This window comes from Balaenoptera acutorostrata, chromosome 1 (assembly GCF_949987535.1).
Source record: "Balaenoptera acutorostrata chromosome 1, mBalAcu1.1, whole genome shotgun sequence".
NCBI lineage: Eukaryota > Metazoa > Chordata > Mammalia > Artiodactyla > Balaenopteridae > Balaenoptera > Balaenoptera acutorostrata.
In genome coordinates, this window is record NC_080064.1 from 54,942,925 (window position 1) to 54,969,052 (window position 26,128).

Below are 26,128 nucleotides of genomic sequence, written 5' to 3' on the forward strand. Positions count from 1 at the left end.
TCATAATGTACAAGGAATGTTAGAAATTTTTCTTTGAGAGAAATATAGCTTCAGTTGCCAGTCACGACTAAAATTAGAGAAAGCCATGAGTTGTAAGCTCCAGAGATGCAATACTATATCCAGATTCCTAGTTAGACTATGTCTACATATATTTTACATATATATGTGTTGTGTAACATATATATAATACAACATATGTGTTGTATGTGAATATGTTCTGTAACATGTAGGTTATATATGTCTATATATGTAAAACAATACAAATATAAACATTTTAGACTTCAGATGGTTGTCTAACTTAATTTTTGTGAAGGCTCCAAATAATAATTTTCTTATAAAAGTCTCTCATTTTCAAAATGTTGATCAATTCAACTTGTCAATTAGGTGAGCAATCTATATCAAATTTTCCCCTTATAAATCGTCTGTTTAACCTCTTGTTTTTAAGTATGTACAGTTTTTAAGTATGTACAGTTTATAATTCTTTAATAACAAAAAGTTCAATAGCAGTCTGTTTACCTACTTAACAAAAAGTAAATAGCCTTTGAATAGTGTGACATAGGGTATCTTTATAGAAAGCAACAGTGATGATGATGATGGTAATGATGACATATAAGTTCCTCCTTTGACTAAGTCTATGGCAGATATACTGCTTAATAATTCTACCTCACCTAAAACTTTAATTAATAATACAGAATTGTATGTCAAAACAAATCATGTTCTCTACAGTGTTCCAAGAAAAATGTAACTTTACTGATATATTTAAGTTTTTGAGAGCTAGAATTTTCAACTTTACTATTTTTTTTTTAAATTTATTTATTTATTTTATTTTATTTTTGGCTGTGTTGGGTCTTCGTTTCTGTGCGAGGGCTTTCTCCAGTTGCGGCGAGCGGGGGCCACTCTTCATCGCGCTGCGCGGGCCTCTCACCATCGCGGCCTCCCTTGTTGCGGAGCACGGGCTCCAGACGCGCAGGCTCAGTAGTTGTGGCTCACGGGCCCAATTGCTCCGCGGCATGTGGGATCTTCCCAGACCAGGGCTCAAACCCGCGTCCCCCGCATTGGCAGGCAGATTCTCAACCATTGCGCCACCAGGGAAGCCCAACTTTACTATTTTTAATTTATGCTTTTAAGCATTTCCTTATGTATTGTGAATGAAAATAAATAATATTTGTATATGACAAATGAATTAACAGTTCTTTTTCCTTTTATATGAATTTACTTGAATTGGTAGAATATAGCACCACCTTATGCCCTATATAAGAATTACAAGCTACTATTTTATTTCTGCTTTATATTGTCAAAAATTATATCATACATGGAATTTCTTACTCTATCATTCTAAGAATTTTTTAAAAACTCAACCTTCTTCCATTTTTCTCATAATACTCAAACTGTCAACTTAATCTATAATCCTTTCAAGTTGATTTATTTGAATGAGCCAGCCAATTTGTCAGTACTTTTTTCCTTTTAATTCATAACATTTTAGTCTAGGTCCTAGAGAAAAAGCTCTGTGTGATTGAAAGTCTATTTGTTTTAAAGGAAATTCGGGGTTGAATAAGCATTGTGTGTTTAATAACTCTGACAGATCTTAAGAATTTGAATTCTTCCTTTCAAACAAGAGAGCTACAAATTCTCCTAGTGGTGTTATTTAGTATTCAAAGTAAACTGATTATCACTTTGAAGTTTGGTTGATATATATAATATATAGGCTTTCTTCTATTTAATAATATCTGTTTTCTTACCATTTTCCAGCCTTATTAACCATGTGTTGTATTCAGATTGATCGTCTTTCAAAGAAACTTGTAAATTCCCTTCTACCTGTACCTTTTCTAAAATTGGAACTTAGGAAAGACGTCTAATAAAAATACTTAATTCGCTCCCCAGCTAAATTTTATAAAGCATCTCCTATCAGCCAGAGATACCATAAGCACATGGAGAAGCTCTTCCATTTTTGAGTTTCCCAAATGCCACAAGTACTTTTCACTGTGTGTACCAGGCAAAGTGCATTGTTTTTTAGTTTCATTTAAACATTTTTTAACCAGTGAGTAGGAGGCTGCCATACCCATGATTCCAATACAAATTTAAGAAATTTTTTAGCTACTAAAATCTACATTTTTTTAGTAAGAAAACCAAATAATTATGTTTATCTTAACACTTCAGTATATGTATAATTCTGAATGATAATAAGTTATCATACTTATGATAATTTCATAAACATGAAGTTTTAAAAATATTAGCTTTAGAAAAATCATGGCAGATATTTAAATGTGGGGAAAAAATAGAATTTTGAATATAGCTGGTAGTTTGGAGAGAAAGTAAGGATACTTAGGTTCAGGTCTGGTTCTGCAATCAACGAGAATTGTGAATTAAGCATATCACTTTATTTTTCAGAGTTTCATCAGTCAAAAGAGAAGTCTGACTGAATTGCTTTTTAGACCTCTACCTTTAATATTCTGTAATTCTAAACTAGTATCCTTTACCATTCCAGTTGGGTAAATGTAAAAAATATATTCATAAATTATATTAGATTAAATTCCACGCGTGCTGCAACTAAGGAGCCCGCCTGCTACAACTGAGACCTGGTGCAACCAAATAAATAAATAAATAAATATTTTTAAAAAATTGATTGAAAGGAAAACAGTTTAAGTGTTTTCCATTTGATGTCAGAATCTTAGTTCAAACTGTCTCAAAATTCTATATGATTATATCTTTCCTTTCTTATCTGTGGCAGTCATCATCGTCCAAGGTCATGTTGATTATGTTCAGGACAATGGGCTTTGAAATAACGTCAGCATATGTTGTTAGTCAATAATATATTCCCATCCAAGAGATTTACAGGGAGGCTAAATGAAAGTCTGTACATACTCTTACTCATCATTAACAGTTGAACTTGAACTTTTGACTCAAGCCCAACTTTGAACCTCATTGTGTTATAAAAATTTTGAATTTAGTACCCTGAGTATATTTTCTTTTAGAAACATGATTTAATGGTAAAGCTTTGATCTAGAAGTCTTAGACTCTACACCTAATATTTCTACAAACTCCTTGTGTAACTCTGAACCCATATAATCTATGGGTATCTCAATTTGTCTGTTTATTAAAATGACTAATTTATATCTACCCCATATTGTCTTATAGGGATGTTGTTGAAATATCATGTATAATGACTTGTTTCTGTCATGGGCAAGTATACTTGTGAAGATGAATTCCAGTAATTTAAGGTCACATTTTAATTTCTCAGAATTAAAAGTACACATATCTTTTATATATACACCCAAAGGTGTGACAGTGCATGTGACTAATGACTGACTAAAAGCTTGAGTAATAGTTTAGAAATAATGATAATTTCTTAAAATTCAGTTTAAGAAGAAATCTCCAGAGAGAAGATGAATATAAAAATGGAAAACTTACATAATTGAAAAATAACCAAAACTAAAATTAAAGGAAATAGAGAAAATACATGCATCAAAGTTTACAAAGGTGATTAATATCTAAAATAGTCAAAATAACTTATTAAAATATGTAAGAAAAATACCAAGTCCACAATAGATCTATGACAATAGGGGATAAATAGGCAGTTCACACAGAAGGAGACAAAATTATAAACACATGGGGAAATGTTCAACCTTGCTAGTAATTAGGGAAATTAATGCAAAAATCATTGCAATACCATTTTAATTTATTATATTTTATTACATTAATATAAATTATGGTAAAAAATCATTAACAATACCATATACAAAAATATATGGAGTACTATAATGAATATTTTATGTACTCACACCTAGCTTAAGAAAGTATCCCCAACCACTAACCAATTTTTTAATGGTAATACTACTGATCAAGTTATGGTAATAACAAATTATCACATTAGACACCATTAGTGGTACTGTAAAGTTGCACCGCTGTTTTATAAAGCGCTATGAACATATGTCATTAGCCTTAAAAATACACATACTTTTTTTTAAAATTTGTTTATTTTTTACTTTATTTATTTTTGGCTGCATTGGGTCTTCGTTGCTGCACATGGACTTTCTCTAGTTGTGGCGAGTGGGGGCTACTCTTCCCTGCAGTATGCAGGCCTCTCATTGCAGTGGTATCTCCCATTGCGGAGCACAGGCTCTAGGCATGTGGGCCTCAGTAGTTGTGGCACATGGGCTCAGCAGCTGTGGCTCGTGGGCTCCAGAGCGCAGGCTCAGTAGTTGTGGCGCACGGGCTTAGTTGCTCCACGGCATGTGGGATCTTGCCGGACCAGGGCTTGAACCCGTGTCCCCTGCATTGGCAGGTGGATGCCCAACCACTGCACCACCAGGGAAGTCCCCACATACTTTTTGCTTAGAAATTCTTCTAAAGGATATTCATCAGAAGAAAAACATTTAGACAAAATAGTATTCATTTTAGCATTATCTATACTGATAACCTACATGTCCAACACTTTAGAAATAGTTAAGTAAGTAATGGTATACAAACTCAATGGGTAATAAAAGAACCAGTTAAATTGAAAATTTGAATATTGCTTAGCAAAATTTTTTTTTATCGTGCTAAAATACACATAACATAAAATTTACCATTTTAACCATTTTTAAATGTATGAGTCTGTGGCCTCAGATACATTTGTGTTGTTGTAAGACCACTACCACCATCCATCTCCAGAACTTTTTCATCATCTCCACTTGAAACTCTTTACCCATTAAACAGTAACTCCTCATTTCCTCCTGCCCTCAGCTCCTGGCAACTGCCGTTCTACCTTCTGTCTCTGAATTTAACCATCCTAGCTACCTCATATCAGTGAAAGCATACAATATTTGTCCTTTTGCTTTTGTTCTGGCTTACTTCACTTAGCATATGTCCTCAAGGTTCATCCATGTGTAGCATGTGTCAGAATTTCATTCCTTTTTAAAGCTGAATGATATCCCATTGTAGGTATATACCATATTTTGTTTATCCATTCATTTGTCAATGGACATTTTATATATTTGAGTCTTTGCTTTCAGTTCTTTTGGATATGTACCCAGAAGTAGAATTGCTGGATCATATGGTAATTCTATGTTTAATTTTTGGGGAGGAACTGTCAAACCTTTTCCACAGTGGCTTCTTCACTTTACATTCCTATGAGCAATGCACAAGTGTTCCAATTTCTCCACGTCCTTGTCAGCACTTGTTATTGTCTGTTTTTTTTTTTAATAGCCATCCTAGTGGGTATGAGGTGGTAACTCATTGTGGTTCTGATTTGCATTTCTGTAATGATAATGCTGAGCATCTTTTCATATGCTTATTGGCCATCTGTGTATCTTCTTCAGAGAAATATCTATTCAAGCCCTATGGCCATTTTTTAATTGGTTTTTTTTTTTTTTGGTTTTTTGTTGTTGAGTTGTAGGAGTTTTTAGTATAATCTGGATAATACTCCATTTCAGATATATGATTTGCAGATATTTTCTCCCACTATGTGGGTTGCCTTTTCACTGTGTTGTTAGTGTCCTTTGATGCACAAAGGGTTTTTAATTTTGATGAATTCAGTTTATCTATATTTTTTTGTTGCTGCCTATGCTTTTGGAGTGTCATATCCAAGAAATCATTGCCAAATCTAATGTCATGAAGCTTTCCCCCTATGTTTTCTTCTCAGAGTTTTGTAATTTTAGTACTTACATTTAAGTCTTAGATCCATTTTGTGTTAATTTTAGTATATGGTATAAGGTAAGGGTTCAAATTGATTATTTTGCACAGGGATATCCAGTTTTCCCAGCCCCGTTTGTTGAAATTTGAATTGTCTTGGCACCCTTGTTGAATATCATTTGACCATATTTGTGAGAGTTTATTTCTGGTTTATCTTTTCTGTTCCATTGGTCTATATGTTTGTCTTTATGCCAGTATCACACTGTGTTGATTAATGTAGCTTTGCAGTAAAATCAGGAAATGTGAGTTCTTCAACTTTGTTCCTTTTCAATAGCACAATGTTTCAGATATAACATTAAATGAAAAAGGCAGGACATAAAATAATATTAATTAGAATGTAAAAAAATAGGTTTTTATGTAAGGTCAGTATTAGGAATGATTACATAAGAATCAAACTAGGGTGGTAGAACTATGGGGACTATTTTTCCTTATTTTTAAATTTCTAATTTTAAATGTATTTTGGTACCAAGGAAATAATATAAAATATAAATGTAATTATAATTTACATAATAGAAAAATGGTGTGTAAGTATATGTTAAGATAGTTTAGCCTTTAAAAATGTGAGTAAGATATCAATATCAATGTAAATAATGTTTGCTCTTGACTCTTCAGTGCCATAGTAAATCCTTCTAAAATGGATTAATAATATTTTTTTTTTAATATTTATTTATTTGGTCGTGTCGGGTCTTAGTTGCAGCAGGTGGGCTCCTTTTAGTTGCAGCTCACCGGCTCCTTAGTTGCAGCTCACCGGCTCCTTAGTTGCGGCATGTGGGCTCCTTCATTGTGGCATGTGAACTCTTAGTTGCGGCATGCATGTGGGATCCAGTTCCCTGGCCAGGGATCGAACCCAGGCGCCCTGCATTGGGAGCGTGGAGTCTTAATCACTGAGCCACCAGGGAAGTCCCAGGATTAATAATATTTTTGATATTATTGTTACATAGCTAATGCATGCCTTTTCAGTTGTTATCTTAATATTATTAAAGCCTTGAGCTTATTATCTAAATATACTAACAGATAATTTTTCAAAGTCATCCTTTATAAAGTCACTTCAAAACCTCATTAATATTCTATTTTTGGAAGCCATTAGGAGTGGAACAGAAATATGTGTTATAGGTGGGCAAGCCTACTAATGATAAAGTGGAAAGCATTTTTGCTCACATCTATGGTAATGGAACAATTTCTCATACCTTCTACAAAGAATCCTTTACTTTCTGCATAAAGTGCCATCTTCAAGTAAAACCTGTTATGAAGTTCTAGTTATGAGATCACATATAAGCATGTTGGTTTGGAACTAGGAGAAGGAATTTGAGACCAAGAGATAGTAGAGCTAATTTTATAGAGAGGTCTTTCTGAAAACTGGTATTTATCAGCATTTTGCTATAGCTGTGAAATGAATTCAGTCTTTTAGTTACCTAGACTTGAAACAATTTTTTTGGTTTATTATACTTTATCTTTTAAATATAAAGTCTTTTCACTTTTTCTTTCAACGTATCAGTTTTAACAATCCTTACTTCTTCTTTCTTAGTGTGCTCTAAGCACTAATCTCACCTTGATTATTGCAGCAGCATGTTCATTTATTACGTTGTTTCCGTACTTCTCCAGCTCTCATGAACTATATTTTTCATATTTCTCCTCTCCATTATATCTTTTCCTAACTTTTTGTTATCTAAATGCTGCCTCTTAATGATGTTGCAAATTCCTGGAGGGCACTGACTCTAGTTGACATTTCTTTTATATGTTCCCTAGGTTTCTTCTCATTGCTCTGCATGCTGGAAACTTGTAATAAATATTGTTTGAAAATATTTTTCCTTCATTTCAGGAGTGGCAATGTGTACAATCAAAAGGTTGTTTTTTCTTAGAAGAAGATGGTGAAATCATTAGTCATCAATATAGGATGCAAATAGCTCAGAGATCCCTGGTTTATCTAACAATTAAGCCATTAAACCTGAGTCAAGCTGAAGGCAAGTTTAAATTTTCTGTATTTTTTAAAAAATATCAATTTATGCCCACTTTGAAAATACTTATGTAAGTATTTGATGGTTCTAGTTAGTGAAGAAAATGATCTGCCTAAGAAACATGTGGTTACATATTGCAATACACTTAAAGAAAGTCATTGACTTTCTTTGACAACAAAGTCGTTGACAAGTCGTTGACAACACATGGACTGTGTTGTCATATTATGCAAAGAAAGTAAATTGTTTTTGTACATGTTTAAAGTATTTTTCTTTTAATTTATTTAAAAATGAGAACAAAATGTTACCTGGTTTCCTTTTGAGGTAGAATTAACTTTTTATCTGCTAATTAATCCTTAGCTTTTTCCATTTATCAATTTTTTAAATTAATATGCATGAGACAACTTCTATAGGAGGATAATTTGGGACAAATATGAACTGCAAGTATTTTTGAATACCTTCAAAGTGCTATGTCATATGACTTAGACAATCCTTATTAATAATTTTCGTATCTTCTTTTTCTATACACCAATGCTAGATAAAAATTAATAATTTCCTAGTGTCTACAGTGGTTATTACATAATTTTTAATTAGTGAAAAATGGCTATATGGGTGCTTTCCGTAGATATCCTTTTAATGTTATTGTTCTAAGTATCAATCTTTATTTTTCTTTTATTATGTTTACATATAAACATCTACTTACTAGAGGATTCTTCCCCACTTACATTACTTTTCCCTCCTAAAGTAGAGATTCTGAAAGTTTTCACTGTATATCTTGTAGGACACTTACAACATTTGGTAAATGATACTTTTAAATTTTTTTTTTAAATAAATATATTTATTTATTTATTTTTGGCTGCATTGGGTCTTTGTTGCTGCGCGCGGGCTTTCTCTAGTTGTGGCGAGCGGGAGCTACTCTTCGTTGAGGTGCGTGGGCTTCTCATTGCGGTGGCTTCTCTTGTTGCAGAGCATGGGCTCTAGGCATGCGGGCTTCAGTAGATGTGGCACGTGGGCTCAGTAGTTGTGGCTCATGGGCTCTAGAGCGCAGGCTCAGTAGTTGTGGCGCCCAGGCTTAATCGCTCTGCTGCATGTGGGATCTTCCCAGACCAGGGCTCGAACCCATGTCCCCTGCATTGGCAGGCGGATTCTTAACCACTGTTCCACCAGGGAAGCCCTGGTAATTGATACTTTTAAATGACAATTACAATAGTCATTTTTCAGATAAAAGTATCAAGATAGGTCTGCAAATTCAATGTAGTTGTTTATTCTCTGTATTCTTATGAAGAAGATTTTTTTTTCATTTATTTATCAAATATTTATTGAAGACCTTATAAACCAAGTATTGTTTTAGGTGCTTAAGATACAGATACATCAGAGTACAAAAAATACAAAATCCCTGCCCTTATGAACTTACATTCTAGTGGAGGAAATAAACAATAAATAATAAACATAATAAATAGTAAATGACATGGTGTGTTAGAAGGTTATAAGTGCTATGGGAAAAACATAGAGGAAAAGGGGCATTGTGAATATGAAGGAATATGAGTTGCCATTGAAAGGGATTATTAGTGTATGCTTCATTAGAGGTTGACATTTGAGCAGACTTTGAAAGAGGTGTATTAATTATCAACTTCTGTGTAACAAACTCAGTGGCTTAAAACAATTAAACGTTTGTTTGCTTATGAGCAGTTCTTTTGGTCTGAGCTGGGCTTGGCTTTTCTCTGTAGCGCTTGCTCATGCATCTGTGATCAGCTGCAGGTTAGCTGGTGGCTGGCTTTAACTGATCTTGGCTGGGCTCTTTCCTGTGTATGGGTTTCAGCTGAGACACTTGATTCAGCCTTTTACAGTCTCTTACCCTCTAGTAAGTTAGCCTGGACTTTTCTTATGGTATAACAGGAATCTAAGAGAGAAAGCAGAAGCACCATAGGCCTGGGCTCAGAACCAGCACATTACTTCTGTTACATTCTGTTGTGCACAGCAAGTCAAAAGGCAAGTACAGATTTACAAGGTGGAGAAATAGATTTGACATCTTGATGGAAGAGCTACCAAGTCACATTGCAAGGGGTTGTGGATACAGAGAGGGATGGCCATTTTTGCTGTCTTCCACAGGAGGCAAGGGAGTAAGCTCTGTGGATGTAGGGCTGGTGGAAGGGGATGGGTGAAGAGTGGAGGAAGTGACAGGTAGAGGGAATCCTCTGTTCAGAGGCTCTGAGGTGAGAGTGTGCTTGGTGTTAGAAGAACAACAAGGTGGCTAGAGTGGGTATATTGAAGTAAGTAAGGAGAGAGTGTAGGGGATGAAGACAGAGAGAAACAAGGACAAAAATCAGGTAGAGTTTTGTTTTGTTTTTTGCCATAATGAGAACTTGGACTTTTACTCTGAGAGAAAAGAGGAACCCTTAGGAGGCTGCCATCAAGATTTTCTCTTCATCTTTGATTTTCAATAGTTTGAATATGTGTCTTGGTGTTTTTTGGGGTTTTTTTGTTGTTGTTGATGCTGTTTTTGAGTTTTGGGGAGGTTTTTTGTTTTTTTTGGTTGTTTGCTTGTTTGTGTTTATCTTTTTGGTATTTATCCTACAAAGGGCTCTCTGAGTTTCTTAGATTTATGGCTTGTTGTCTCATTATTTTTAGAACATTTTCCATCTTTATCTCTTCTGCTCTCTCTTTTCTTCCACTTATACACCTGACATCTTGTTCTCCTGTGCGCCACCACCGATAAGCCAGTGCTTGCATCTCATCTCTCCTTGGAAGGGTCTGTCTTTCCTTGGATTTCAGGCTGCTTGGTTGTCCTGTGACCTCAGCTCTGACAGGTTCAAGAAATGTTATGATTTTGTATTTCATGCATTTTTTCTCATTGTTAGGGTGGGAGCAACATTCTTCCAACTTTCAACTGCATTAGAGGATTTTTAAGTAGAGTTGGAACATAATCTGACATATTTTAACAAGAACAGTCAGGTTGCTGTATTGAAAACAGATTGAAGGTACAGAAAGCAAGGGGTCCAGCTAGGACTCTATTGCAGAATTCTAAGAGGGGACTCGTGTTGCTTTGAACTGGGGTGTAGAGGGGATAAGAAGTAGAGATTCCGGATATATTTTGAAGGTCAAACCATAGCATTTCCTGAGGCTTTGTTATGATACGTGAGAGAAGGGAAAAGTTAAAGATGATTCCAGGATTTTGGGTTTTAGCAACTGGAAGGAATGAGTTACTCTTATCTGAGATAGAAAAGAGTATAGATGGACAGGTTTTTTTTTTCAGATGTTTGGGAAAGCCAGTTTTAGACAGAAATCCAAGTGGAAATGTCAAATAGGCAGTTGGATATATGGGTCTAATGTTCAGAGGAAAGGTCCTAGCAAGAGATACAAATTTTGGAGTTAACAGCACATAGATGATGTCTAACATCTCTTCCTCCTATGCTCTTTTACAGGTAAGCCAGTGCTTGCATCTTCTGTCTTCTTGAAAGGGTTTGTTTGTCCTTGGATTTCAGCCTACTTGGTTGCCTGGCAACCTTAGCTTTCTGATGAGTTTAAGAAAAGTTATGATTTTTAGAAAGTGTGTATATAGAGAATGTTTCTAACAATTTCATTGTGTATAGGTATATGCCTTATTGCAAATGCTATGATGTTTATAAAAATGGATGTGTATTTCTAAAAAAAAAAATCCAAAGGGGAAAGAAACCACTACTTTTTTAAATAGGAAAGGGTAAGTAGTGATTGCTTATTTTAAGATGTTTGGTTTTTTTTGTTTATAGGAAAACCATCCCCTTGGTTATCAGTTGATACTGCCTTGTATATTCTTAAGGAAAATGAGAGTCAAGCAAATCTACAGCTCATGTGTTTTACTGAACTACGAAATAGAGAAGTATACCTATTTATTTTCTAATGTTTAGTTAAAAATATAGTATGACCTCAAGTTTGAGGAAAATAATAGTTTTTCTATATATTTTAAAACTTTTTATCTTCCCTTCCAATTAAGGTATATACAGTAATCACTATTCATATTACATATGTTTTATTAATTGTGAAGGACTTTTTCTTATTTGCTGAGATTTAAAAATTGAGGATTGATTGGCCATTTTGGCTTCATAACTTATAAGTTGTGTGACATTGTACTTCACTTTCCTCTTTTCTAATGACCTGATACCCCACATGTGAACATTTTTTTGTTATACTCAATAAAAATGATTGATGCCAGTGGATTTTTTTCCCCTAAATACAAGCAATTCAAGGCTTTGAAAATGTTCCTGTAGATGTTTGTCTTACTTATACTACTATTGCAAAAAAGAAAAACTTCAAGATTACTATCCTCAGGCTTGACTCATAGGGTCCAAAAACAGATTGATCTGAAGAAATGCTTTCAAATGATTTTATATTTTGCCCATGGGGTTGTTCTGATCTTTTCTAATTATACATTTACTCAGAGGCCAAATATGTGAGGCAGATACATAAATGTGGCTATTTGTTTTATGAGGACTACAAAATACATCTGCTACACAACAACAGGAATAATACTATTCAAGGGCTTACTGCAATATCATATTTAATCTTTATATAGGCCCAACGACAGACAAACATTTCCCTGATGGAATGTTATATAAAAGTCTTTATTGTTGGCTTCCTAACAGACAAGAATAGTTATAGGCAAGAAACAAATAAAATGACAACAGTTAATGTTTTGATTAAACTCTTCTTCAAAACTGACTACAAAGTTAAATTCAAGATAAAGCATTGTCTAAAACAATAGCTTTCCCACTTTGTTTTGGTTAAAATTACTTTCTTATGAGATTACATGTATAAAAATGTTAGTACATAGCAAGCCTATAATAAAATTTGGATGAGTTTCTATTTACCTCTTTACTATAGGCCTCTGTTTATCTGTAATATGTCTTATTTACAAAGGATTTTTAGTTTTAGTTTCACAGTTATTTTCTTTAAGAGTTTTGTGCCCATGAAAGACTTTCTATTTGCCAACCACTGTGGCAGTTCAAGTTTATATGTAGAGATAAGGGAGGTTCAAGGGATAACATATATTAGGAAACAGCAAGAACTGCTTTTCACTCCTGGATATCAGTCTACATCTGGCCAATCTAAAAGATTATGATTTCCAAAAGATGGGTTTGGTCAATCTTTAGTTTTCAAAATGGCCCTCACTTTTATTGGATTGCTTCTTTTATCAAAATAGGACATGGTCACTTTAGGATGATTATGGTTCCTCTGACTTGTGAGGGTAGAAATAGGGCTGAACCCAGAATTTGGATGAGCAACTTTGTTTTGTATATGAGTCCCCAGGATGACCTAAAATAAACCTGGGATTTGAAAGGAGTTTTAGACACAATACCAGACAGAATTCCCTAGGGTTATTCTGTGCTGAAGGGCAAATGGCTACTTGCTTAGATATTATACACGACTAGGAAATGCTTAGGTTTAATATATTTGACAGAGACAATCCCTAGGTTTTATAGGAAGCCATTGGGCTCCAGAAAGCACCTAGAAGGTTCATAGAGGGATGCCATTTTGCTTTTTCTTATAGAACAGGAGGATAAAATGTTTTCCTATACAAATGTCTTGGCACTCATTATAAATATCCTGTGATGGAAAAGAATTTTGTATAAGGTAGGTTTATCTGGGACTCTGCCTTCTTGTTTTATAGTCCATATTACATAAATAGTAGTAAAATTCCAGTGCTTTTGTCCACATAATTGTATTTTTACAAATATGGCTAATTCATACAAATAGGGAACTCTTTTAAAATATATTTAATTTTTATTTTGTGGCATAGAAATCTGAATTACAAATCATATATTTATATTTGAATCAAATTAGGCAACTATAACCCAGAAAAATTACTCTAAGATTTTTCTCTTTGCTTCCTGTTGAAATATTTGCATAACAAACATTTTTGAAGATTATTGGGAAGATTTAGAAGTTATATAACTTCGAACCTGTTACAGTTTTAGGCATTTGTTTTTAAAATATATAAAGAACTACATCTAATATTATTAGCCTTACCATTAACAAAAATATTTTGAAGCCTATAAAGCATTGATAGAACCATAATAGAATTGGTGAATATTGGTGAAAAAAGAAACTATTTCTAATGCTTCCCTTTCATAAGAAAGATTAAAATTCATTAAGACTCATGGTGGTTGTTTGTTTGTTTGTTTGTTTGTTTTTAAAATTCTTTTGAGAAAAGATGTTTGGGTGGACTGGTGAACTAGGACCTGGAATTTACTGGTTAATTCCTTCCACAACTGGCTGCAGGCTAAAGAAAGAAAGAAAACCAATAACAGAAGAAGCCCAGCTTGTATATAGAGATGAAACAGGGGAATTATTTCTCACAAAGGAGTTTAGGTAAGTTTTGTTTATTAAAGTTAAGAGCTATAACATCTAGACTGGATATATATCAGTAGCCTGTCTTCCATCCTTTCCTTTGGCTAGCTGCAAATCCCAACCCCAGATTCTAATCAATAGCTCAACTCATCCACTAGGCATCTGAAAGTGACCTTCTGCTCATAGGTCTGGGATTGCCATTCATTTCTGGGTTCCATACATTTGGCAAGTCAACTTTAGTTGTGTATCTACTGATTTCTCCTCCACTAGAAACAGGTCCTGCTAGTTGCACTATTGACTTAGATAGCTATCAAATATGAAATCCAAATAGGGTAGTCCTCCCATACCCTACATGTACACAGTAAGATCTGGCTGCAGGTAGAGAGGAAGAAGAAAGTAGATGGAGAAAGGAGAAAAGAAGAAGGGAACTTCTCTTTGTGTTCCTACTACATGTTGACATGCTGTGGTTGCTTTGGAAACTTGTTTATGTCATGTAATGCTAGACTGAGTAAAATATATATTTGGATACATTAATTTTATCATTCACAAATATTGTTTTTTATTTTATTCTTTTCCATTATGGTTTATTATAGGATATTGAATATAGTTCCCTGTGCTATACAATAGGACCTTGTTGTTTATCCATTTTATATATAATAGTTTGCATCTGCTAGTCCCAAACTCCCAATCCAATCCTCCCCCACTCTCCCTCCCCCTTGACAACCATAAGTCTGTTCTCTGTGTCTGTGAATCTGTTTCTGTTTCATAGATAAGATCATTACAAATATTGTTTAATGCCTTTATATTACTTCCTTTTGAAAGTTATCCTCATAGAAACCTTTTTCAGTCTAGTTGCCTTAGAGACAAATAATCTGCTATTTTTTTGTAATTTTAGGTCAGCTTTATCAGATATATTTGAAGTAATTGATTTAGATGGAAATGGTCTTCTTAGCCTTGAAGAATATAATTTTTTTGAACTGAGAACAAGTGGTGAGAAATGTGATGAAGATGCTTGGGCTGTCTGCAGAGGTAAGCACTTTTCTTTTTCTTAATAGATATGTAAAATATATATATATACATACACACACCCTTTCATCCTTAAGAAGTGAAATGTCAAATTTCTCCGTGGAATATTATAGCAATTAGGACAGTTTAAAAGTAGTAGCATTGTTTGTAGACCATAAAAAATTAAACATTTATTTTCCTTAAATTGGTAGTTGGTATAGTACTCAAGTTAAAAGAAAATGTGAATTACTTAATCATAATTTCTATGTTCTTTGGAGCTTAGAATGTAAAAAACTTTGTCTTAGCTCTGATAGCAAAGGGACTGAAGTGGTTGAGAGACCCAAACTGCGCCCAGGAGAGGGCAGCAAAGAGCTAATAGGCTAGAGTTTTACTAAAAATTAAGAGGTTTCCAGGAAGTTGTTTATATATGTTAAGAATTCTTTTGTTTTTTGTACTTGAGTTGAATTAAGAAAGTCCATCGATGGACGTATAAAAGCCAAAAATGCTAAGATAGGCAAAGAAAAATACTGAGAGCTAGGCGAAGTCAGTTGTCACTTGCAAGGAGTCTGGGAAGAGGGTAGAGCTTGTATATTTAAGCCAACGGCTGAAAGGTCAAAGGGGAAAGCCAGAAAGCCACAGCCAACTCTAGATCACAGAACAAGAAGTTGAGGAGGTTAGAATGCAGTCAGGAGAGAGATTAACTCACATGTTGCTGTCACTGGGGTAGTAATGTGTCCTAATCCTCTGGTTCTTGAAATGGTCTAAGCTTGGCAGTCAGTGAGCCAGAGAGGAGTCTGATAAGTCTGTTTATCTAAACAGCAAGTAAGGTAGAAATATTATTAATATAAAGGTTTTTAAAAATACATCTCTTTTTTTTTTCCCTTTTAAACATCTTTATTGAAGTATAATTGCCTTACAATAGTGTGTTAGCTTCTGCTTTATAACAAAGTGAATCAGTTATACATATACAATATGTTCCCATTTCTCTTCCCTCTTGCATCTCCCTCCCTCCCACCCTCCCCATCCCACCCCTCTAGGTGGTCACAAAGCACCGAGCTGATCTCCCTGTGCTATGCGGCTGCTTCCCACTAGTTACCTATTTTACATTTGGTAGTATATATATGTCCATGACACTCTCTTACCCTGTCACATCTCACCCCACCCCCTCCCCATATCCTCAAGTCCATTCTCTAGTAGGTCTGTGTCTTTATTCCCGTCTTGCCACTAGGTTCTTCATGGCCTTTTTTTTTTTTTTCCCTTAGATTCCGTATATATGTGTTAGCATACTGTATTTGTTTTTCTCTTTCTGACTTACTTCACTCTGTATGACAGACTCTAACTCCATCCACCTCATTACAAATACCTCCATTTCATTTCTTTTTATGGCTGAGTAATATTCCATTGTATATATGTGCCACATCTTCTTTATCCATTCATCTGTCGATGGACATTTAGGTTGCTTCCATGTCCTGGCTATTGTAAATAGAGCTGCAATGAACATTTTGGTACATGACTCTTTTTGACCTATGGTTTTCTCAGGGTATATGCCCAGTAGTGGGATTGCTGGGTCGTATGGTAGTTCTATTTGTAGTTTTTTAAGGAACCTCCATACTGTTCTCCATAGTGGCTGTATCAATTTACATTCCCACCAACAGTGCAAGAGTGTTCCCTTTCCTCCACACCCTCTCCAGCATTTATTGTTTCTAGATTTTTTGATGATGGCCATTCTGACCGGTGTGAGATGATATCTCATTGTAGTTTTGATTTGCATTTCTCTAATGATTAATGATGTTGAGCATTCTTTCATGTGTCTGTAGGCCATCTGTATATCTTCTTTGGAGAAATGTCTATTTAGATCTTCTGCCCATTTTTGGATTGGGTTGTTCGTTTTTTTGTTATTGAGCTGCATGAGCTGCTTGTAAATCTTGGAGATTAATCCTTTGTCAGTTGCTTCATTTGCAAATATTTTCTCCCATTCTGAGGGTTGTCTTTTGGTCTTGTTTACGGTTTCCTTTGCTGTGCAAAAGCTTTTAAGTTTCATTAGGTCCCATTTGTTTATTTGTGTTCTTATTTCCATTTCTCTGGGAGCTGGGTCAAAAAGAATCTTGCTGTGATGTATGTCATAGAGTGTTCTGCCTATGTTTTCTTCTAAGAGTTTGATAGTGTCTGCCCTTACACTTAGGTCTTTAATCCATTTTGAGTTTATTTTTGTGCATGGTGTCAGGGAGTGTTCTAATTTCATACTTTTACATGTTCCTGTCCAATTTTCCCAGCACCACTTATTGAAGAGGCTGTCTTTTCTCCACTGTATATGCTTGCCTCCTTTATCAAAGATAAGTTGACCATATGTGTGTGGGTTTATCTCTGGGCTTTCTATCCTGTTCCATTGATCTATATTTCTGTTTTTGTGCCAGTACCAAACTGTCTTGATTACTGAAGCTTTGTAATATAGTCTGAAGTCAGGGAGCCTGATTCCCCCAGCTCCATTTTTCGTTCTCAAGTTTGCTTTGGCTATTCGGGGTCTTTTGTGTTTCCATACAAATTGTGAAATTTTTTGTTCTAGTTCTGTGAAAAATGCCAGTGGTAGTTTGATAGGGATTGCATTGAATCTGTAGATTGCTTTGGGTAGTAGAGTCATTTTCACAATGTTGATTCTTCCAATCCAGGAACATGGTATATCTCTCCATCTATTTGTATCATCTTTAATTTCTTTCATCAGTGTCTTATAATTTTCTGCATACAGGTCTTTTGTCTCCTTAGGTAGGTTTATTCCTAGATATTTTATTCTTTTTGTTGCAATGGTAAATGGGAGTGTTTTCTTAATTTCACTTTCAGATTTTTCGTCATTAGTGTATAGAAATGCAAGAGATTTCTGTGCATTAATTTTGTATCCTGCTACTTTACCAAATTCATTGATTAGCTCTAGGAGTTTTCTGGTAGCATCTTTAGGATTCTCTATGTATAGTATCATGTCATCTGCAAATAGTGACAGCTTTACTTCTTCTTTTCCGATTTGGATTCCTTTTATTTCTTTGTCTTCTCTGATTGCTGTGGCTAACACTTCCAAAACTATGTTGAATAATAGTGGTGAGAGTGGGCAACCTTGTCTTGTTCCTGATCTTAGTGGAAATGGTTTCAGTTTTTCACCATTGAGGACAATGTTGGCTGTGGGTTTGTCATATATGGCCTTTATTATGTTGGGGAAAGTTCCCTCTATGCCTACTTTCTGCAGGGCTTTTATCATAAATGGGTGTTGAATTTTGTTGAAAGCTTTCTCTGCATCTATTGAGATGATCATATGGTTTTTCTCCTTCAATTTGTTAATATGGTGTATCACATTGATTGATTTGCGTATATTGAAGAATCCTTGCATTCCTGGAATAAACCCCACTTGATCATGGTGTATGATCCTTTTAATGTGCTGTTGGATTCTGTTTGCTAGTATTTTGTTGAGGATTTTTGCATCTGTGTTCATCAGTGATATTGGCCTGTAGTTTTCTTTCTTTGTGACATCTTTGTCTGGTTTTGGTATCAGGGTGATGGTGGCCTCGTAGAATGAGTTTGGGAGTGTTCCTCCCTCTGCAATATTTTGGAAGAGTTTGAGAAGGATAGGTGTTAGCTCTTCTCTAAATGTTTGATAGAATTCACCTGTGAAGCCATCTGGTCCTGGGCTTTTGTTTGTTGGAAGGTTTTTAATCACAGTTTCAATTTCAGTGCTTGTGATTGGTCTGTTCATATTTTCTATTTCTTCCTGGTTCAGTCTCGGCAGTTTGTGCATTTCTAAGAATCTGTCCATTTCTTCCAGTTTGTCCATTTTATTGGCATATAGTTGCTTGTAGTAATCTCTCATGATCTTTTGTATTTCTGCAGTGTCAGTGGTTACTTCTCCTTTTTCATTTCTAATTCTATTGATCTGAGTCTTCTCCCTTTTTCTCTTGATGAGTCTGGCTAATGGTTTATCAATTTTGCTTATCTTCTCAAAGAACCAGCTTTTAGTTTCATTGATTTTTGCTATTGTTTCCTTCATTTCTTTTTCATTTATTTCTGACCTGATCTTTATAATTTCTTTCCTTCTGCTGGCTTTGGGGTTTTTTTGTTCTTCTTTCTCTAATTGCTTTAGGTGCAAGGTTAGGTTGTTTATTCGAGATGTTTCCTGTTTCTTGAGGTAGGCTTGTATTGCTATAAACTTCCCTCTTAGCACTGCTTTTGCTGCGTCCCATAGGTTTTGGGTCGTCGTGTCTCCATTGTCATTTGTTTCTAGGTATTTTTTGATTTCCCCTTTGATTTCTTCAGTAATCATTTCATTATTAAGTAATGTATTGTGTAGCCTCCATGTGTTTGTATTTTTTACAGATCTTTTCCTGTAATTGATATCTAGTCTCATAGCATTGTGGTCGGAAAAGATACTTGATACGATTTCAATTTTCTTAAATTTACCAAGGCTTGATTTGTGACCCAAGATATGATCTATCCTGGAGAATGTTCCATGAGCACTTGAGAAAAATGTGTATTCTGTTGTTTTTGGGTGGAATGTCCTATAAATATCAATTAAGTCCATATTGTTTAATGTATCATTTAAAGCTTGTGTTTCCTTATTTATTTTCATTTTGGATGATCTGTCCATTGGTGAAAGTGGGGTGTTAAAGTCCCCTACTATGATTGTGTTGCTGTCAATTTCCCCTTTTATGGCTGTTAGTATTTGCCTTATGTATTGAGGTGCTCCTATGTTGGGTGCATAAATATTTACAATTGTTATACCTTCCTCTTGGATCGATCCCTTGATCATTATATAGTGTCCTTCTTTGTCTCTTGTAATAGTCTTTATTTTAAAGTCTATTTTGTCTGATATGAGAATTGCTACTCCAGCTTTCTTTTGATTTCCATTTACATGGAATATCTTTTTCCATTCCCTCACTTTCAGTCTGTATGTGTCTCTAGGTCTGAAGTGGGTCTCTTGTAGACAGCATATATATGGGTCTTGTTTTTGTATCCATTCAGCCAGCCTGTGTCTTTTGGTGGGAGCATTTAATCCATTTACATTCAAGGTAATTATCGATATGTATGTTCCTATTCCCATTTTCTTAAATGTATTGGGTTTGTTATTGTAGGTGTTTTCCTTCTCTTGTGTTTCTTGCCTAGAGAAGTTCCTTTAGCATTTGTTGTAAAGCTGGTTTGGTGGTGCTGAACTCTCTCAGCTTTTGCTTGTCTGTAAAGGTTTTAATTTCTCCATCGAATCTGAATGAGATCCTTGCTGGGTAGAGTAATCTTGGTTGTAGGTTTTTCTCCTTCATCACTTTAAGTATATCCTGCCACTCCCTTCTGGCTTGCAGAGTTTCTGCTGAGAGATCAGATGTTAACCTTATGGGGATTCCCTTGTGTGTTATTTGTTTTTTTTCCCTTGCTGCCTTTAATATGTTTTCCTTATATTTAATTTTTGACAGTTTGATTAATATGTGTCTTGGCGTGTTCCTCCTTGGGTTTATCCTGTATGGGACTCTCTGTGCTTCCAGGACTTGATTAACTATTTCCTTTTCCATATTAGGGAAGTTTTCAACTATAATCTCTTCAAAAATTTTCTCAGTCCCTTTCTTTTTCTCTTCTTCTTCTGGTACCCCTATAATTCGAATGTTGGTGCGTTTAATGTTGTCCCAGAGGTCCCTGAGACTGTCCTCAGTTCTTTTCATTCTTTTTTCTTTATCCTGCTCTGTAGTAGTTATTTCCACCATTTTATCTTCCAGGTCACTTATCCTTTCTTCTGCCTCAGTTATTCTACTATTGATCCCATCTAGAGTATTTTTAATTTCATTTATTGTGTTTTTCATCATTGCTTGGTTCCTCTTTAGTTCTTCTACATCCTTGTTAAATGTTTCTTGCATTTTGTCTATTCTATTTCCAAGATTTTGGATCATCCTTACTATCATTATTCTGAATTCTTTTTCAGGTAGACTACCTATTTCCTCTTCATTTGTTAAGTCCAGTGTGTTTTGACCCTGCTCCTTCATCTGCTGTGTGTTTTTCTGTCGTCTCATTTTGCCTATCTTACTGTGTTTGGGGTCTCCTTTTCACAGGCTGCAGGTTCATAGTTCCCGTTGTTTTTGGTATCTGTCCCCAGTGGCTAAGGTTGGTTCAGTGGGTTGTGTAGGCTTCCTGGTGGAGGGAACTAGTGCCTGAGTTCTGGTGGATGAGGCTAGATCTTGTCTTTCTGGTGGGCACGTCCACGTCTGGTGGTGTATTTTGGGGTGTCTGTGGCCTTATTATGATTTTAGGCAGCCTCTCTGCTAATGGATGGGGTTGTGTTCCTGTTTAGCTAGTTGTTTGGCATAGGGTGTCCAGCACTGTAGCTTGCTGGTCGTTGAGTGAAGCTGGGTCTTGATGTTGAGATGGAGATCTCTGGGAGATTTTTGCTGTTTGGTATTACGTGGAGCTGGGAGGTCTCTTGTGGACCAGTGTTCTGAAGTTGGCTCTCCCACCTCAGAGGCACGGCCCTGATGCCTGGGTGGAGCACCAAGAGCCTTTTGTCCACACGGCTCAGAGTAAAAGGGAGAAAAAATAGAAAGAAAGAAAGAAAGAGGCTATAATATAGTGAAGTAAAATAAAGCTATTGTAAAGCAAAGCTATACAGACAAAATCTCACCCAGAAGCGTATACATATACACTCACAAAAAAAAGGAAAAGGGGAAAAATTAATATCTCCTGCTCCCAAAGTCCACCTCCTGAATTTGGGATGATTCGTTGTCTATTCAGGTATTCAACAGATGCAGGCACATCAAGTTGTTTATGGAGTTTTAATCCGCTGCTTCTGAGGCTGCTGGGAGAGATTTCCCCTTCTCTTCCCTGTTCGCACAGCTCCTGGGGTTCAGCTTTGGATTTGGACCTGCCTCTGCGTGTAGGTCGCCTGAGGGCGTCTGTTCCCCGCCCAGACAGGACGGGGTTAAAGGAGCAGCTGCTTCGGCGGCTCTGGCTCACCCAGGCCGCGGGGAGGGAGGGGTACAGAGGAGGCGGGGCGAGCCTGCGGCGGCAGAGGCCAGCGTGACGTTGCACCAGCCTGAGGTGCACCGTGTGTTCTCCCGGGGATGTTGTCCCCGGCTCCCGGGACCCTGGCAGTGGCGGGCTGCACAGGCTACCGGGAGGGGCGGTGTGGAGAGTGACCTGTGCTCACACACAGGCTTTTTGGAGGCGGCAGCAGCAGCCCCAGCGTCTCACGCCCGTCTCTGGGGTCCGCGCTGATCGCCGCGGCTCGCGCCCTTCTCTGGAGTTCGTTTAGGCGGCGCTCTGAATCCCCTCTCCTTGCGTGCAGCGAAACAAAGAGGCAAGAAAGTCTCTTGCCTCTTCGGCAGCTGCAGACCTTTTCCCGGTCTCCCTCCCGGCTAGCTGTGGTGCGCCAACCCCTTCAGGCTGTGTTCACGCCACCAACCCCAGTCCTCTCCCTGGGATCCGACTGAAGCCGAGCCTCAGCTCCCAGCCCCGCCTGCCCCGGCGGGTGAGCAGACAAGCCTCTCGGGCTGCTGAGTGCTACTCGGCGCCGAGCCTCTGTGCGGGAATCTCTCCGTTTTTTCCTCTGCGCCCCTGTTGCTGTGGGGTCCGCGCTGATAGCTGCGGCTCGCGCCAGTCTCTGAAGTTCGTTTAGGCGGCGCTCTGAATCCCCTCTCCTTGCGCACCAGGAAACACAGAGGGAAGAAAAAGTCTCTTGCCTCTTCGGCAGCTGCAGACTTTTTCCCCGGACTCCCTCCCGGCTAGCTGTGGTGCGCTAACCCCTTCAGGCTGTGTTCATGCCGCCAACCCCAGTCCTCTCCCTGCGATCCGACGATCCGACCGAAGCCCGAGCCTCAGCTCCCAGCCCCGCCCGCCCGACGGGGGAGCAAACAAGCCTCTCGGGCTGGTGAGTGCTGGTCGGCACTGATCCTCTGTGCGGGAATCTCTCCGCTTTGCCCTCCGCACCTCTGTGGCTGCGCTCTCCTCCGTGGCTCCGAAGCTTCCCCCCTCTGCCACCCGCAGTCTCTGTCCGCGAAGGGGCTTCCTAGTGCGTGGAAACCTTTCCTCCTTCACAGCTCCCTCCCACTGGTGCAGGTGCCGTCCCTATTGTTTTGTCTCTGTTATTTCTTTTTTCTTTTGCCCTACCCGAGTACGGGGGGAGTTTCTTGCCTTTTTGGAGGTCGGACGTTTTCTGCCAGCATTCAGTGGGTGTTCTGTAGGAGCAGTTCCACGTGTAGATGTATTTCTACTGTATCTGTGGGAAGGAAGGTGATCTCCGCGTCTTACTCTTCCGCCATCTTCTCCAATCCTCCAATACATCTCTTTTTAACTGAAAGTTTATATACTGTAATCAGTAACAAGAAATGTATATTGATTTATAATAGTAAACTTCAATTAATAAGATTGATAACACACATAATAGAGTATTATTTTTAGGAGGATGTAATCATCCTGTAACTTTAATGATATAATATTTTGATTCTCTTTGTTCCCTTGTCATATATCAGTTGAATATATTTGTATGAGTACTTTCTGAGTTCTCTATTCTGTTCCACTGATCTGTTTGTCTCATCTGTCACCAGTACCACACTGTCTTGATTACTGTAGCTTTAAAGTAAGTTTTGAAGTTGGGTATTAATAAACTTTAAAAACTTAATGGAGAATTGATCATTTTAAGTTTTAAAAGTAGATTAGTTATTGATAGTCTCTATAGCATAGTATCTAGATACATTTTTCTTGAAAGTAATAATTTCTTTTTATTATGTATCAAATATTAATTTTTTTCATCTTGCTTTTCTACTTGGTAGCTCCAGCTTCCATTTTAGTGGCTACCATATCTTTCTATGATCTAATTTAATCTACATTTACTTTTTTTCCTTACAAAAGTTGTGAGTCACTTTCCAAACTCTAAACTTTTTAAACTATTCATCAGTCAACCAGTTTTAAACAGTTATGTCTCTGCCTCTTTTCTCACAATAATGTGTACAAAAGAGATATCTCAAATAAGAGTACCCATTTTCCTTCAGTATATTACAGATGGGAGTTGGAAAATAAGATCTTTCTTTTTTGTAGGACAATTAACAGAATGTAATCCAAAATGAGTAGCTGTTTATTATCTATATTATAGAAACATTCAGGAATTATATATATCTAGATATTTCTTCATGAATTTATGCTTATAAACAATGTTAAAATGGATGTACTTAGATTTGTCTGGGACATTCATGGACTCCAAAGTGTTCCCCATTATCTAACAGTTTTTTAGGGACCAGTGGACAATTCAGTTAAAATTAAAGCAATTAAGAATATAGCAGTCTCCTAGCCTGTGCTCAGCAACAAGAGAGGCCGCAATAGTGAGAGGCCCGCGCACCGCGATGAAGAGTGGCCCCCACTTGCCGCAACTAGAGAAAGCCCTAGCATAGAAACGAAGACCCAACACAGCCAAAAATAAATAAATAAATAAATTTATTTAAAAAAAAAAAAAAAGAATATAGCAGTCTCCTTAAACCTGGCACCATCCACATTTCCCTTTTGAAACACCAGTAGTTTGGGGGCTATTACATCAAATTCATTTGGGTTTAAATGGCAAATATATAAGAAGCATTTTAATTTTTGAAATACAGCGCTGGCTTTGGCAGCACATATACTAATTTTTGAAATATATGTCAGTATATACTTTAGATAAGCAGGCAGGTTGGAATTTATCCAGAAAAATTAAAGTTTCCTCTGATTTTGGAATATATTTGCACTATTTTTGACTTCAGATCTTGTTGAAAAACTAAATCATGCACTGTGACAGTGCTTATGCTGAGTTGTGGAAAATTAGAACAGTATCTCTCAAACATGTTTTGAGTCATTCTTATTTCACTTTTGTAGTGCTCACAGATTCCTAAGGCCTCCTTTAAAATAAACATTTGTGAATACTAATAAATAATAGACATTTTAGTAAGTGTATGAATTTTAAAATTATGTAAGAAAGAAACTTTTGGTTGTTTTGACAGAGAATTTCGATACAAAGAAGAATGAACTAACAAGACAGGGCTTTATGGATCTGAATCTAATGGAAGCCAATGATGGAGAAGGAGATCCTCGTGACCTTTGGGTAACTCTACACTCAATGGGCTACAATAAAGCTCTGGAACTGACAGAGGTAAAACAATCTTGAATTTTTGCAGTGGGTTTAATGTACATAATATTTTACCCCATGAGCATTTTCCTGACACAGGACTTTTGAATTGGGCTCTAAAATCCTTGAACTTAAATACATGAATGAATCCTGGGCACAACAGTATGTTTCTGCTAGTTTATACAAGTTCTTACCTGAAATTTAGTTACTGCCAACATTTAAGTAATTCAGCAACGAAAGGAGTTTGAGCATATGATATTCAGGAAAAAGATTGGTAATATAAAAAATTATATTTCTTAATTGGTGATGGCTATTTGAGTTGCTAAAATTTCGTTTCTATTCAGAGACTCTTTGTCCTAATAGAATAAAGGCTCTCATAATAAGGAGAATATGTCTGGATGAGAACTGGAATTCTGATCTTTTTACAGAGGTATTCCTTGGGTTAATATTTGTAAAACACTTGGAACAGCGCTTGGCTCATAGAAAGCACTGTGTATGTATTAGCTATCATTATTATTATTTATTAACATGATAAGGTATAAAAGTTGAATAAGACTCACAATAAACCAGAGGAATAATAAAAATTAGGCCTATTTCTTAAATTTTATATTTTTGTGTCCTTTAATAAAGTTTAGAATAAAGGATTTAATAGTTTTAGACCACACAATTAGATAACAATACATTTTTTTATAAATTAAAAATAGTATCTGTCCTTTCTATAAATAAATCAACCTCAGAGGGTAACACTACCACCAACAAATTTTAAGTTTTGGGTGTATTGAGTCTTTGGTTTAGTTCCTAGTTTTGACATCATTTAACATTCCTCATAAATTTGTTTTCTGAGAAGTTCTCTATAATTTTTTTTGCCATTTTTATTAATAAGAGGTGAATAGTTCCAGTAACTTTTTACATCCTACTTTAACCTAACATTTAGTGAATCTCACATTTTTAAGCATGGTGCAAAATCAGCGTCTAATCTGTGAATAATATTGTGTCTGCTACACATGCTTTCACTTAACAAAGGAATTAGTTAAGAGCAAATTAAGACATTTTATAACATTTGCTGATGTCATTGACT

General features: G+C 36.3%; 1 protein-coding gene across 4 annotated transcripts in view; it reads left to right on the top strand.

Annotated features, from left to right (window-relative positions):
* EFCAB7 (EF-hand calcium binding domain 7) overlaps positions 1-26,128 on the top strand; it is a 57,100-nt gene that overhangs the window by 14,546 nt on the left and 16,426 nt on the right. For 3 of the 4 annotated variants that reach the window (XM_007164336.2, XM_007164334.2, XM_007164335.2), the window contains exons 7-11: positions 7,490-7,631; positions 11,369-11,478; positions 13,810-13,967; positions 14,842-14,975; positions 24,926-25,074. In XM_007164336.2, coding sequence (XP_007164398.2) covers positions 7,490-7,631; positions 11,369-11,478; positions 13,810-13,967; positions 14,842-14,975; positions 24,926-25,074 — 693 coding nt within the window. The remainder of the gene's footprint in view (positions 1-7,489; positions 7,632-11,368; positions 11,479-13,809; positions 13,968-14,841; positions 14,976-24,925; positions 25,075-26,128) is intronic. The other variant, XM_057530223.1, reaches the window with a different exon arrangement.